At 43.4% G+C, this 16,025-nt stretch overlaps 1 protein-coding gene across 2 annotated transcripts in view; it reads left to right on the forward strand.

Annotated features, from left to right (window-relative positions):
* The window catches only part of LOC138611307 (neuropilin-1a-like), a 98,340-nt gene that overhangs the window by 77,503 nt on the left and 4,812 nt on the right, over positions 1–16,025 (forward strand). Inside the window, exons 12-17 of one of the 2 annotated variants that reach the window (XM_069684332.1) lie at positions 5,399–5,572; positions 5,864–5,908; positions 10,559–10,696; positions 13,204–13,505; positions 14,843–14,939; positions 15,080–15,124. In XM_069684332.1, coding sequence (XP_069540433.1) covers positions 5,399–5,572; positions 5,864–5,908; positions 10,559–10,696; positions 13,204–13,505; positions 14,843–14,939; positions 15,080–15,124 — 801 coding nt within the window. The remainder of the gene's footprint in view (positions 1–5,398; positions 5,573–5,863; positions 5,909–10,558; positions 10,697–13,203; positions 13,506–14,842; positions 14,940–15,079; positions 15,125–16,025) is intronic. The other variant, XM_069684333.1, reaches the window with a different exon arrangement.

A 16,025-nucleotide genomic window follows, 5' to 3' on the forward strand; every position in this document is an offset into this window, starting at 1 on the left:
ATAGTATAACAAGGAGGCTGATATTAAAGCAGAACACTCCTGTGGTTTCTGGCTTTGGCAGAGCTCTTCTTGGTTCTTGCTCGGCTCAAGGATTCAGTTACGGCAACAGCATATTCATTTTTAGTTTATCACTGCAGACGTCGAGATGACATCTAATCTAATCCTAGAAGTTTAACCTAATCCAGCAGCTCGGACGCTGCAGGCCATGTCCACACATACATGGGTATTTTTCAAAATGTAGCTTTTTTCTCTGCGTTTTGTCCTTTCGTCCACACAGTTTTAGGTCACTGAAAACTGATCTTCTGTAAACTAGTAGAAGACTTGTAGAAACTCCCTTTCCACGGAGACGTGTAGACGGGGTAAACGGCGTTTTTGGCTCGTGACGTCAGGCTGTGCGCCGTTATCTCCTTTGTGAGACGTCACAAAGGAGGCGACATTCCTTGCAAAATGACGGACGTGACAGAAACAGTGATGCTTGACAGGAGTGTTTACACACAGATGTACAGTTACTCGTCTATTACGATGAGGAACAGAGGCGTCAGGATTGATTTTTTGAGACTTTTGACTGGTCGCGATTCTATGACCGGGTTATATCGCCGCCTGTTGGTGTGGCGTTCTCGTGACAGCGTTTCTGTTGTGTTTTTGCGTTTTTGTTTGGACGAGGATTTTTCTTAATCGTGCTTTGGTGGACGGGATTTTTTTTGGAAACAAAGGATTCTTTGTCTCCTTTTTCTCTTGTGCGCGCTCTTCTGAACCGGTAAAAACTGGCCACTCTGCGTCGGAGCAGCCCTCGGGTGGGGTTTAAAAATGCTGTGATCTCAATTTACACTAAATAAGTTAACTAACTGTAATCAATTACTGCAACTCAAAGTGTTCCAAAAGTTAGCATCACTCAAATTGAATGAGTAAGAACCGCTATAATCATTTCTGAGTTACTGCTAATTCATTGGGACGAGTTACGTCAAATTTCTTTGAGGATTGAGTTCAGTTACTTCTTGTATTAAAATAGCACACTACTACTGTCTTAAAAACATGTTCCCATTGTGAGCTGTAGCTCAAAAACTACGGTGGCCCTTAAGGCTGAAGAACCCTTTTCGTGTATTTTATGTCGAAGCCAAAACATTTCAGGAGAGCGGACCTACACTCCAGTGCAGAAGGAAAACATTCAACATGTAAACAGCACTTTAAGATGCATTTGCATTAATGTGTTGTTGGCCTCAGTCAGCCAACCGATCAGTCATTAACAGTGAACTGCTTACACTTCAAGCTGCTTATCTGCACTTTAATGAGAGGAAGAGAGGGAGGGGAGGGCGAGCTCATGAAGGGCTGACGATGCCATGCAGGCTACTATCTCTACTGCTGCAGTGGTCAGAGCTGGATGGTGTGTGTGTGTGAGAGAGAGAGAGAGAGAGAGCAGGGCTCGACCTCACACAGTAGGTGAGGGAGGAACAGATGAAGGGAAGAGGGAGGCTCTCTGGAGTATCTGGTTGCCCTGTAAGGAGAAGGAGAAAGATCAGCCAAAGCAGGCGAGAGTGCAGAGGAGAAGAGGAGGGAGAGAGGATGGAATGAGGGCAAAGGGACAAGAAGATCAGAGAGTAGAGAAGGAGTGAGGCAGGGGGGAGATAAACTTTAACTCTGTGAGATACAGGAGGCACCTGGAGGTCTTAATTAACTTCAAAGAACCCCTGAAAAGTCTGAAAATCAGGATTTGGGGGTTTCAAAAACTCCAAATCTCTCAGCAGCTAATTATCTCCCCATTCGTCTTTACTGTAAAGTTTATGAGAAATGTTGACAGATGAGAAGCAGCACAGAGAATCTGCAGCTAATGTTCTGCACAGCTGCTGACATGCTGCGTCTGTGCGAGCTTTAAATTAGAGATGTGTATTCAAAATACATATCATGATACGGGGGTTCTGATTCAGTGTATATACGTCAGTACTGTGAGCAAGGTGGTGAACTGTCTGCCTGTTACAGAGACCTGTGCTCTTTGTGTGCTTCTTTCTGAGTGAATTAAGGGTGAAGAGCGATTTTAATACTGCGCGCTGCTGAAACACAACAGAAAGCTGAACCACTGCCATAAAACTTTTCACGTTAAGCATTTATTAAAGATCAACATTGTGTTTTTGATAACCAATACAGACCAGAAGGCATGATATCAGGATACTCAAGTGTCAATCAAAACATCTTACACCCCTACGTTAAACACATTATTAAAATGAACCAGTATCCTCCTCTTAATTAAAAAAAAGTTAACTAATCCATATGCAAAAAAACAAACAAATAAACACTCTTGATAACTCAATGTTAAGGACCTTCTAATTTTAAACATGTTTCATTTTTTAGAATTGTTTTATAATTCTAAGATGAGGCGACTAATGGGCGTGCTGAATCACAGACGGCGCTGCAGTCGCCTGATTATTTTATTGTATTTACTACAGTGAGTTTGAGAAACATTAAAGTGACAATCTCAAACTTTTTAATTGAAGTAAATGTCTGTTAAGTCTCTGTCTATCACCGAATGAGGTAGCCCAGTTAGTGACACGTTTTCCATCAGCCAGCAGTGGTTGGTCTGCCAGAGAGGGTAGGCGGAGCTAAGCGGCTGCTTTTCCGCTCTCTGCAAGTGTTGCGAGTAAACAGTAATCTACTATGGCTGAACAAACAAAGAAAAGATGGATGACTACAGATACAACTTCAACAAGAAGTGAAAATCCAAAGAAAAAGAAACAAACTCGACGCTCAGATGAAGCAAACAGTCTGAAAAGGAAAGCAACCGTGTGCTCCCGTAATTACTGATTATCGCCAGTGGGTGGCGCTTGAGAGCACGAAGCTGAAATATTCGAGATTGTGTCTTTAAGAGTGTGCATGTGTGTCTTTGTATGTGTACATATGGAAGCAGATGAAAGCCAAAGAAATGTGTTGTTTGAAGAAGCGTGTTTGTCCCTGATGAAGCTGATGACACTTTAATCAGACTTCTACGAGCACGTAAACACGTGTGCACTTAAAGACTAACAGATGCATTCTGCACACAGAGACAGACTCTTAAAGATACAGGCAAACCCTCAATAGCAATTAAGTACCAATTATCCAAATCATAGTCTCCTTATATGCGCTGTATATGCTCACTACCAGCAGTCTGAAGTTAATATTAAAAGCCTTTTTGTGTAAGATTCTTCATTTAAGTGACTTAATTAGACTTTTCATTTGGATTAATTGAACAACTCCTAAAAAGTGTTTCTGAGGGCGATGTTGCGAGACAAATCTCCTCCACACAAACATCGAGATGCCAACTGAAGCTGACAAAAACTAACAAGCTTCACGATCTGTTTATCACTTTCAACAGTTTGTTTGTGAGTTTGCTGATGACAGAACTGCTGATACAGCTTCCGGCTACGAGCGAAACCATCTCCTGACATCCACGCTGTCAGAGCAAACCTCCATCCCACTCAAGCATGTTTCCTTCCTACAGAGTTTAATTACATGCAGGCCATCTGTGATTTCCACACAGTCTACATATGCTAATTCAACTTCAATTTGCTGCATTTCCATAAAAGCACATCATCAGACATCAGGTGCATGCTGGAGTTTAACAAGATACAAGAGTTTCTGTCATTATTACTTTGGTCCTTGATGGGGAACAAGAGGCCCCGCTCTTCTTTAGTCCACCGAAAAATGGAGACACTTGAGTTTTTGCAGCAGGATTGTGAATGAGTGTCGAGTTTCATTCTAATATCTCTTTCCCCGAGTGAGTCACAATTCACCTGCAGGGATGATACAAAACCAACGATGTTATAAAGCTTCAGATGTCGTTAAAATGCAGAGATGCCCTTTAAATGTTCTAACTGTCTTTGCTTTTATACGCGTCATGCTTCGTCACAGGCCCCTCTCCTTTTAGTTTCACTGCTACTGCCAATGGATCTTGCCCAACTTCCTCCCTTTCTGCAAATCTTAAGCGTGCTAAACATAGGCACATTTAGATTTACCAGCAAGGAGGATCAAAAATCCCTTTTGCACAGTCCTACATGCATTTCCAGCACATATAAGGAGCTGTGGAGATTCATTTGAGTAAAAGCAACAGCTGTTTTTCTGACATGTTAAGTCTGTTATGGCGTGAAACAAGCAAGAACTGTGTCCATCTGAGCTGCAATGGTTCCCTCATCCCTGTCAAACTGTTTCTTTTATGCATTCCCTCTAAAACTAAGGACCCGTAAATATCAGGTTAATTAGACTGATAACAACTAATAATGAGCAGGTTTAAAGTGCTAATCTTGAAGATTTCAGTTTCGTTCTCCTTGGCGCCACCTGTGGTGATAAGCGGTAATTGCGGGAGCACACTTCCCAGATATCCAGACAGTGCTGCATGTGTGACGTCCACGGTTGGCTCCGGTTGTAACTCTTGATTTTCCTGGCTGACGGTCGCTTTCCTTTTCCGACTGTTTGCTTCATCTGAGCGTCGAGTTTGTTTCTTCTTCTTTGGATTTTCACTTCTTGTTGAAGTTGTATCTGTAGTCATCCATCTTTTCTTTGTTTGTTCAGCCATAGTAGATTACTGTTTACTCGCAACACTTGCAGAGAGCGGAAAAGCAGCCGCTTAGCTCCGCCTACCCTCTCTGGCAGACCAACCACTGCTGGCTGATGGAAAACGCGTCACTAACTGGGCAAAAGTCGCCACAGACAACCAGTCTGTAATACTGCAAATGCAAAGGCTTTCATCAGTGGGCCATAGGCTCAGTCACCATTGTGTTACCTAATTCAGTGATAGATAGAGACTTAACAGACATTTATTCACATGAAAGTCGAGATTATCACTTTAAGACAGTTAAGCAAGCACTGAAAACCCCTGATTTCATGCAGCTTGTTTTTTCCCTTCTGCAGCATTGAGCTGCATTTTTCTGGTTACTATGTGACAGCAAACAGTTGGAAAATAAAGTCAAGTTTTCTTGTTGCACACTCATCGCTGCAAACGCTCTCATATTGCTTATGTCATCAGAAAACACTTCCCCGTTAGCGAGGAATCTGTGGGTGTACCCGCTAAATCCTGGTTCCTCTTTTGGAAGAGGAAGTTCCTGATGTTCTTAAAAGGTTCTGGAAAATCCTTGCAAAAAATCCTTACAGTAGTGGCGACTAAAAATACCTCATAGCTGCAATACTTCACAGACTTCTGATCCAGTTCTCTACTCTGAAGAAAGCCACTCACTTTAACACACACATTGTAAACCGATAGCTTCATGTCTAGTATGTAATGAATGATTGTCCTCTTGCTTACACTGTGTAGTTTAATGTCCTTCTAATACTCTTTGTTGACCTTTCTGTCTGTTTAACTGACTGAAGCATCATGCAGGAAATTCACTGTTTATTCCTTCAAATAACAAACTGTCTTTTAACCGTCTCCCATATTCAGACATCACGACTACAGCCCCTCCCACCACTCCCATCGCCTCCACGCTGCCCATGACCACGTTCGGAGCGACCACCACGGCGCCCATCACCATCCCCGGTACGACCCCGGGTACGAAGTGTGAGGAGGGACAACAGGACTGTGCTGCGGAGACCGACGACTACGACGCAGTGACGGGTAAACCCTTTACTATGTTCCTACCTTTCTTCATGCCTGTATTTATGATTTTATTCATGTAACAGACACATCATCAAACACATGATCTATTTTCTGAAGGATTTACTAAAGATAAAAAGCTGCATCCTTTAGCCTTGTTAGCTTTTGTAATATCTCCCGGACTGCAGTGTAACCCGACACGAAAGCTTGCTATTAATTTCTCATGAACTGAGGTGTTTTATTTATGTGTTGGCATCTGTGACCGAACCACCTGACCTTTGACCTCCCTCTCACTGTCCCATCTGTCTGTAGCAGAAGGCACCACAGTGCCCAACCCCATCTTGGACTTCATACCAGGTGAGGACGTCTTTCGCAATCTGCTTCCATGTTTACTCTCCGTTGATTTATTCCTCTCTTGTCTCCTTTTTTATTCTCTGTCGCCCTTGTTTCCTCTCTCTCTCTCTGCCTTTGTAACATCGTCTCTTCACTGCTGAGCAACTTTAAAGTGGAGCTGAACCATTTTACAGGCAGACATACAAATAATTGTGCCAGTTCTGGGCTGCCAGATCAGGGCATTAATTCAGCCAATGGCCTCATCATTCAGTGTCGCCATCAGTACTGACCGCAGTCACAAAGAACAATGAGGCTGACTTCCATGGGAGCAAATGGCTTTTTCATCGCCCCAGTTCACAAATGAGACTTTAGCTCAGTGCTGCTCGGTCCTGACACTCTGACGGCCGGACTGAAAAGAGAAATGTTGATAGATTTACCCCAAAATGCAGCTGCATTGTTTTTGTTCTCCTCTCATCGGTCACGCCAGTAAATCCAGTTAAAATGAAATTGCAACGGGACGACAGACGGAAAAGAGAGATAAAAACGAAGAGAGAGAAAGAATGAAAGCTTTTTACAGGCAGATGTTCAAACAAATATAACAGAACAAATAAATCTCATGTTTTACAGTTAAAGTAATAAAGCTCAGTGATTTGAAATAATTGGTTATTTCAGTTCCCTCATGTTCCTCTCTGCGATGGCTTGAAGTGCAGCGGCAATGGTCTGGATTAGTTTAAGATTCTCATGTGAGACTTGGATTGAACTTCAGCAGTGGTTACAGATCGTTTCGGCTCGTGACACGTCAGACTAACAGAAGAGCTTCTTCTGTCTCAGATGTTTAAGGCCTAAACAAGTGAGAAGCTCTCATATTTAACAAGAAGAAAGAAAGACACTGGGAGAAAACTGCTTTGCTGTGGCCCCCCTGTGGTGTCACAAAGTACACAAGTGCATATCGTAGTAGGTGTTTTAAAGAGAGAGTGTAGGCTGTTTCACATTTTAAGACATATTTATGCACAACCTTACAATGTTGGATGTTCAGACTAAACATGGGTGAAGTTTCAAATCTGTAGGTAAAAGTATGTTGGAGTAATCCCCTGCTAAAACAGTCTGCAGGCTGCTGTGAATGCTTGCTTTCAGACAGACTTCTCCAGCGGTTCCCTTTGTGATGTCACAAAGTGGAGACAGAGCAGAACTTCCTGCCCCCGGCACAGTTCAAGGACACGCCCACCCAGCAGCTCAGTCTGCATCGGAAATCTTTTCCACTCCGCCACTCTGCTCAACGGCTCTGCTCGCCACGTTTGCCAATCAGAAGCAAGCGTGCTTGTAGGGGCGGGGTTTCTTAAAGGGACAGAGCCGACTGAGTCGCTTCAGGCGGAGGCTGTATGAGGGCCTGCACAGAGCACCAGTGTGAGAAACATGAGGAGCTTTTTAAAACTGTTAATTATGGTATCACAGAGTGAAATATGAAGCTTTAAATTAGCATAACCTTTGACTTTATGACCTTGTGCAAAACTTTCACTGCACTACATGCAGGTGGGTACAGCAGCAGCTGAAGGAAAGGGCGAGATATTAGACACACGTTTCCAAAAACCACCCATAAAAACTGCACAGTTTTGACCAGTTGCTTAAAAACAATAGTTTACGTGGCACTTTTCTTGAAAAAATAAAAAGTGCTGTACGAAACGTTCAAAAATAAGATATAAAAAAACCTTAAATGCACATCATTGTCCCTGCAAAAGCGTACATACTCCTTCAATTAGTCACAGACAGGAGTGTAGGAGGACATATCCAACGAAGCGAGGAGGGAACTCTTTTATTTGCAATAAACTTTATTAGAAATACAATGTTTTGTCCTTAAACCTTCATCATGTAGCGCTCACAAAGAAGAGCTTGCCAGACAGATATAACTTGAAGTCTGTTGCAGATTAAAGAGCCGTGTGCAGGAGTCCTCTCTTCAGCTGTTTGTGTATTGAAAGACATTGTGGTTCGTGTCCCTGCATACTCTCCACACTTAAAGCCAAATGCAGCTCTGTTACCTTATTTTCCTCATGAATATCTCAGCGCCGTGTCACAGTTTATCTTCCCTCGTGAATACGCTGAATTTAATTCATTGCCAACTCAAGGAGGAGAGCGATGAATAGGCGGAAAGGTAGAAAAATAGAAGCGGTGACAGAGACACAAAGAGGGAAAGAGAGCGAGCCAGCAAGGAGGACTGAATAGAGATGAGACGGAAAGGACGGAGGCTGAGGAGGATGAAGAGGCACAAAGAGAAAAGGAGAGTGAAGGTAAAGAGAGGAGCGAGCGAGGTGTATAGTGAGAGAATAAAGGCCTCTTGGGTCTCAATTAGCCGAGAGGAGGCATCGCGTGAAGACAGCTTGGGGTTGCAGGGGGGTTAGCGGCTCCACGGTCATCTCTGCATCCTATTAGCCTCTCAGAAACAACATGTCCAGTGTTCATGGGCTTCTACGTTCGTTTGGATGCTGCGGTGAACCGCTGCCGCCAGCCGCCTGCTGGCACCGGCAGAAAGAAAGAACGCAGGGAGGGAAATGTTGCTTTTTTTTTCTCTGTTTGGGGTTTTTTCAGGAGGCCACATCCGCATGTTGGTGGCACCACGCCTCTCTGTGTGGAAGGCTCCGTCTCTCTCTTGATGTCCTGATCCCAAACATATGTACGTGCTGGCGCTGGTTTCTATCAGCGCTGACGTCTTAGATCCTGTGTTGCACTCTGTGGAGGAAAGAAGTGCCCTGCAGCGAGCGCTGCACGGCCGCTACAATTACAACTGTCTCTCTGTCTCTTTCACCCCGGCCCATCTGCGCGGGGCTTTTGTGCGGTGCGACATGTTCTCCACAAGCTCTACAATTTATACTGTGTGTTCAATCCAGCAGGAACAGCTTTCTAATATTGATGTTACAAGACTTGCAGTTTTTTTTCCTGCAGGCTGCCTGCTCTCCCGCTCTAAGCTGAAGTCAATTTAGTCTGTGAACACGGTGTGGTCATAGATTTTAGCCTGAAAAACAGAGAACTGGTTGCCTTTATAGACTGAGTCCAGCAGCTAATACTTGTTGGAACATTTGATTGGCTTTTTTTTGATGGTTTTAAAGGAATAGAGAAGCTCTGATTAAGGGTTCAGTGTGCTCGAAGCAAACTCCCAAGGTTTTCTAATATTGATGCAATGAATAAAACAAATTGTCGGTCTCACCGCAAAGGCCTTCATGGTTTTTGTGTTCATTTGTTCACAGTAAAAGTAAACATTTTGTGAAGTATGGAAAAAGACAACATAAAAAACGGCCTCCTGATTTAAGGTCAGACAAAGGATCTAGACGAGAGACCGTCTTGTAGTGAAGCCTTTACTGTGACAACTGGTAATAAGATTACAGGCTTCATTGATTAAAGTTATTGGGAATGTGATTCAGTTTGAAGGACACTCGTTCTTCCATAGTTGGTTTTGAAACCTTTGAACTGAATTCAATGCTACAGCTTTATGTCTAAAAAGAAAAAGAACTATTTTTTAAATACATTCTGTACTATAATTCAAACCAATGACTGTATATATAGATGGACGACACGTCTTCATCTGCTCCCATTGTACGAAAGTGATGCCAAAATAGCCCCTGTGATAGGCGCTGCCATCTTGCGATGGTGGCATCATTTGGAGCCAGAGACTGCGCAGTAGAGATCGGCGGGTGGCGCCGCCGTAGCCACTTCTGCTAACCAAAACACACATTTAGCTTAGCAAAAAAACAGCAAGGATCCCGCACACCGGCGTGTTTAACAGCAGAACAGCTTCTTTGTGTTGGTCTGAGGTTAACGTTCACAGGTATGGAAACTGCTACTCGGGAGCACAGGAGCCGTATTTGTTAACAGAGCTGTCAATCATCCTATAATCATCCCATAATTAAAAGTAAACTTGTCAGAAAAATGAACACTTGGACATAAATCAGCATGATAAGAAATAACTATAATGACAGAAACCATGTTTGAGAAAAATGTATTTGACGTGTATTTTGACATTTCATGTCCCATCTGTTAACATGGAGGAGGCGGGCTTTATGAGCTATACTGCAGCCAGTCAGCAGGGGGCGCTAGAGAGGGTTTGGCTTCACTTGTAGGGAGCTGTCATGTCGTCCATCTTTTTATACAGTCTACAGTTTGAACCCAAATGAATCTGTTACTTTTTCAAGGTAACAGTGCGTTAAAACCAGATCCATGCTACTTCACAACGTCAAACTGCGTCTTTTGTTATTGTTTGGTTTTAGAGAGAATTACAAGACGTGTCACTTGTGATGCACAGACCCTTCAACAACTAAAGTTCAAAGGTGGCTGCAGCAGCTTCTGGCCTACAGATAGCACTTAAACAGGGAGTGATGCTGTTCGTACGGCTGCACAGGCTGTGTCCAGGAGAGAAGAAGATCCTGGGTAGATGGCTTGAACCTCCACTAGCTTATGTCTTCATGCTTAAGCTTGTTTATAATAAATGTTTAAATGAAGGAAGGCCAGAACCCCAAGTTGCAAACATTAGTACATAAGCGTTAAGGATATGGTCAGCTGAATCTGCATCTGTTGCTATAAACCTCACAGCTTTGGTTCTCCTAAACGCTCAGCTTACGTAACACAAACATGAAACCTCCGTTAACAAACTCACCTCACACTGCTCCTCTTCTCTCTCTCTGTGTGCAGCGTACCTGTGGTTCGCCTGCAGCTTTGACTACTCGTCGTTCTGCGGCTGGACCAAAGAGACGGGGATGGGGGCCGAGTGGCTCATCCAGACCGACGAGGCTCCTGCCGTCCACAGAGGACCGACCCTGGACCACACAGGTAGGCAGGCGTGCGCTCACCGTTGTGTTGTAGGGCTGTTTTTTGTTTTTAACCTGCACTACTCGGCAGGACAGATGCTTTTGGAGAGCACTCAGTGGCTCTTCATGTAACTATGCAACTGTTGAAAACCTGTCTGAACCTCTTATGATAGAAGCTGGAATATTTTTAACTGCTGTAAGCTTTAAATAACACACTGCAGTCTGTGCTGCCGGGAATCACAACAGTGCTCATAGCCTGAGGCAGGTCCTCCTCCAGGCCGAAGAGTTATACATGATATACATGTGCTATCTACTGTATCTACACTGGGCTAGTTACCTGTGTAGGTAAGGAGGATTATTACACGGCTGTGTTAAGTTCTTGATTCTGATTGGTTAATGATAGCATTCGTTGCTATGAAGAACAGACCGTTGCTAGGGATTCCGATATCATATCTGTCTGCCGAAAGAAGTACGGTAAATTTGACGTCCGTTTGTTTACAGAGGGAACAAGAGAAAAGAGATGAAAACAGCGGAGAGAAAGTAATAAAGGTTAAGAGATACTGTGGCCACGACACGATCTGCAAGAGTAAAGACGGCACATGAAGTAAACATTAAATAGAACACAGAACGGGATACGGCAGAGTTTAAAGAAGGCGATTCCTGCTGTCCTGTTCACCGTGTCTTACTTCACCATCAGTGGAAATGTCTCATTTAATGTGAGTAAAAACAGCTAGGCTAGCTCATTTTAAAGTTAATCAGTAGCTACTGTAATTGCGGGAGCACACTTCCCAGATATCCAGACAGTGCTGCATGTGTGACGTCCACGGTTGGCTCCGGTTGTAACTCTTGATTTTCCTGGCTGACGGTCGCTTTCCTTTTCAGACTGTTTGCTTCATCTGAGCGTCGAGTTTGTTTCTGTTTCTTTGGATTTTCACTTCTTGTTGAAGTTGTATCTGTAGTCATCCATCTTTTCTTTGTTTGTTCAGCCATAGTAGATTACTGTTTACTCGCAACACTTGCAGAGAGCGGAAAAGCAGCCGCTTAGCTCCGCCTACCCCCTCTGGCAGACCAACCACTGCTGGCTGATGGAAAACGCGTCACTAACTGGGCGCCGCTTGTGACGCTCAGTCTGTAATACTGCAAATGCAAAGGCTTTCATCAGTGGGCCACAGGCTGAGTCACCATTGTGTTACCTCATTCAGAGATAGATAGAGACTTAACAGACATTTATTTAGATGAAAATCTTCGAGATTATCACTTTAAGAAGGCTACAGAGTTAACCGTTGCCATGGCCACAGCCATCGCTGTGAGTGTAATGGACTATTTTTAAATGGAAGTATAATCATTTTCAAATTAATAAAATAATCAAATTAATATAATCAAACCAAATCAATATTTTGTGTCAGATTATTGATTGGCCGTGTAATAAGCGGGAGGAACCCCCGTCAGGGTGACTGGGTTTTATGTATGAATGAATCAAAACTCGATCTGAATCTCATGACAACGTCTCGGCACTAAGAAGAAAGGACAGCAATAATTTGAATGTCTTTAAATGTATTTATTGAACTACAGAAACCTCCAGAGTGTCCTGGCACAAACAGACAGACTACAATAATTAAGAGTTACAGACAAACAACACATGAGGGACTTCACAGAATATGCATATAAATCAAAAATGAGCAGAAACATAACAAAAAATAGTGTCATAAAATGTGAAAAACAGTCATTAAAATACCTTTAATGACATCAAGAGCTGCCTAAATATATTAAGATCATAGAATAATACTATAAAAGTAACTTAAAACATCAAGATTACATAACTACGTTTAACCATCAGCAGCAAGAAATGCTGCAACAGAAATCAATACGTGCTGTTTATCTGCATTGAATAGATGAGAGCTGAACTTTTACATGCTTTGATCCCATCAACACTGAACGGAATAAATGGACAGCCTTGAAAAACTTGACTTTTGAAAGGATACGGCGCTCACATTCATCAGCACGCCTCGGCTCTCCGGCCTTCTCTCTCCATTCAAACCTCCCGTGATGGATGTTTCCGTGGAGACGACAGCAGCGCTGAAATGAATGGCTTCACCTTGATTTCTTGACTTAACCAGATCTCAAGTAAAAAATGAGCGCTTTTCGGGATGTCACGTCGAATCTCCTCTTGAAGCAACGCTGATAGAGTCCTTTGAAACCTTGTGAAGTCCTTGAATTTGAGTGTTTGAAGCCTGAGACTAGACGACTGTGCAGATATTATGAAACATACTGAAACGCTTGCAGCATAACAGACAGGTGTTTGTATTAGGCGATCAATTGAATGCAATAGAGTGGATGTATTATGAATGCTTGAGAGTTTTGGAAACATTTTAGTGTCAAAAGAGAGCTCGATATCAATCATTGTGACGCCTATTTTCATAAAAAAATGTGTGTGTTTGGTCAAATTCAAGAGCTAACACATCTGCATACAGGAGCCCTTAAAAGCAGCACACGGCTAATTCTTACCTTGTCTTCTGCTGCCCTCTGCAGGCGGACCAGGGAACTTCATCTACATGCAGCTGGGCGACACAGACATGCCGAGTAAAACCGGCGAGGACGATGATGAAGAGGAGAAGGTGGCGAGCTTGGCCAGCCTGTCCATCACCGCCATGGACACCGACCTGTGCATGTCCTTCTGGTATCACATGTTCGGGGAACACGCCGGAGCGCTGCACATCAAGCAGAGGAGGGAGGCGGAGGCGGGGTACATCCTGTGGACGGTCAGCGGGCACCAGGGCAGCCGGTGGAGGGAGGGGAGAGTGTTGCTGCCACACTCCAGTGTCTCATATCAGGTAATACACATGGTACCTTATCATGCAACTCCTTTATAAGATGCTTTAATCTTAGGAGTTATGTATTTTCTATTTTTAGGCAAAAAAAATGACTTAAAGGTTCTTAAATGTGTAAATGTATTTAACCTAAAACAGACACAAACAACATCTATAAATCCTCTACAAACAGGCATTAAAGAAAGATTGTAATTTGTGTTGAGAATAGACAAAGCACTGATAAGCACAGTGAGGTGAGAGCCACCCTAAGTTTTATATTTGAATAACCATTTTCAGCTGCAGAACAGGAAACTCAAAAATCCCTCTGATGGACGACATCATCTCCTGCCCTGAACAGGATTAGCTTGTATAGAGACTGAAGATTAAGATGAAGATGTACTTTATTAATCCCCAAGGGGAGATTCCATTTTTCACTCTATTATAAGAAACATGCTAGACACATAGGCCCAAAATACACCAAACAGGACCCTATGGAGATGCATTAATGGAGAGATGTCATCGTGAGGGGGCTGCACGCAGACGAGCGCCCCGAGGAGTTGCCCAGTGAATGAACAGAAATAGATACAGTGGTTTATATAGCCCCAAATCATAACCAATCAAGGTATCTCAAAACAAAAAGAGCAGGTCTACAACGTTCTCTTTGTTATATCATTTAGAGAGAGGCCCAACGTGAATCCACCATGAGCAGTGTTGAGCAACATTTGGCACAGTGGCAAGAAAAAATTCCTTTAAAGTCGAGGTGAAATGAAAAATGTCATTTTAATCCTTTTAGATCACATCCCCGGTAATATTGTGCATCTATTTGACAATATAGGCCAAAAAAAATACAGAAAATCAATTTCTTCATATTCTTATATCAAAATCCGATCATTTTTTCTTGCGGTAAAACTAAATTTCACGCGTGCTTACGTAAGTTAGCACCAAACAATTTCAACCATTCAATCTGCAACATTTAGCCGCAGAGCACCAAGAACGCTCGGTCAGTTAGCTAGCTACTGCACTGTGGAGAACGTCTGTCTACGCCCACTTCTCAACGATCAAATCAAATCCCTCTAATGATATGTCCCGCCTGCACGTCCTGTTTCACTCGGAAATACGTCACGATACGGAAGCTAGATACTCTCGAGATGCCGTTTCAGCTCGACTTTAAGAGGCAGAAACCTGGAGCAGAACCAGACCCATGTTGTGGCAGCTGTAACCTCTAGAATACTTCATCATGTTCCTTTATTAGAGGTAATGGTAGAGATGAAATAAAGGAGAGAGAGATAACATCTTAGCTATCAGAGTGACTCTTTCTCGCTTTGCTTTAGTCATGTGATTAAACGTGTTATTGTTTGCAGGTGGTTGTGGAAGGCGTGGCAGACAGACGCAGTGCAGGTCACATAGCCGTGGACGACATCCAGATCCTGGATGGACTCAGTCCTGAGGAGTGCACTGGTCAGTATTGTTTTAACATCACTATTATTATATTAACTTCATACCCATTATACAGTTAATGAACAAATGAGCCGTACCCGTGCTTTTAATGGTGTTCAGGGTATTTCTGTGTTGTATTAACAGTCACTTTTTCCCTCCAGATCCAGAAGCTCCAACGTCTCCACCAACTGAGATCTTCATCCTACGTAAGTACCTGTCAGACTCCAGTTGTGTGGTTAAACTGTCAGTGTGTTGTGTTCAGCTTGTGGTCAAAGTGGTCAGACACATAGTCCTTCTGATGACAGAACACCTTCACAAAAGTATGAATAAAGGTGCATCCTATTAGCTACAGAGGCTACCGTCCCCGGTGTGGCGGCTTCGGCCTCGACTTCCACCCTTGGCACCTTGCCGCGTACCATCCCCCATTCTCCCGTCCCCTGTTTCCAACACTAGCCACTGTCCTCTCTATGAATAAAGGCATAAAGGGCCCAAAAAAGTATGAATAAAGCGTCTTCAGAAGAGGACAGCTCTCTCTGTGCAGCAAACAGCAGTAACAGATCATCAATATCCTTTCTTAGCTGCAGACACAGCTGGAGCACGAAGCACAAAATTGGTGTCTCTGTCTACAAGACATTTAATAAGTGCGGATGCCCACATTGTTATTGTTGTTATCCGCATGATTGTTATTTTTCTTAGTGTGGGCGCCCTTAACTTGTTTTGTTTTCCTTTAAAAGTAATATTAAAGCAGTTAGGAGGGTCTTTGTTGAAGCCTCTCTCCTTGTGGTGCATTCACAGAAGATCTGACATCTAATATTAAAGGGCCAGTTCGCCGATTTTCAACCTCAGCGCTATCATGCTATTATGGGGAGCTAATGCCATTATGGTAGGAAAAAAATGCAGTTTCGCTCTTTGCCTTTGGAGGACGCTATCGGCTTCTCCAATGGGCCCTGGAAAACCTCTGGCAGACTACAGCCTTTTTTACACTGTGGTTCCGCCTCTGCAGTTTACACAGACGCCGTTTTGCCTCTGTTACGCCTCTGTTCCTACCTCCGATGCCGGTTCAGAGGCGGAACAACTTCGCCCCACCATCACACCTCTGTGCGTAGA

Source organism: Semicossyphus pulcher, unplaced genomic scaffold, assembly GCF_022749685.1.
Source record: "Semicossyphus pulcher isolate SPU_LCO1_2020_fin unplaced genomic scaffold, fSemPul1.0.p SCAF_7, whole genome shotgun sequence".
NCBI classification, from domain to species: Eukaryota; Metazoa; Chordata; class Actinopteri; order Labriformes; family Labridae; genus Semicossyphus; species Semicossyphus pulcher.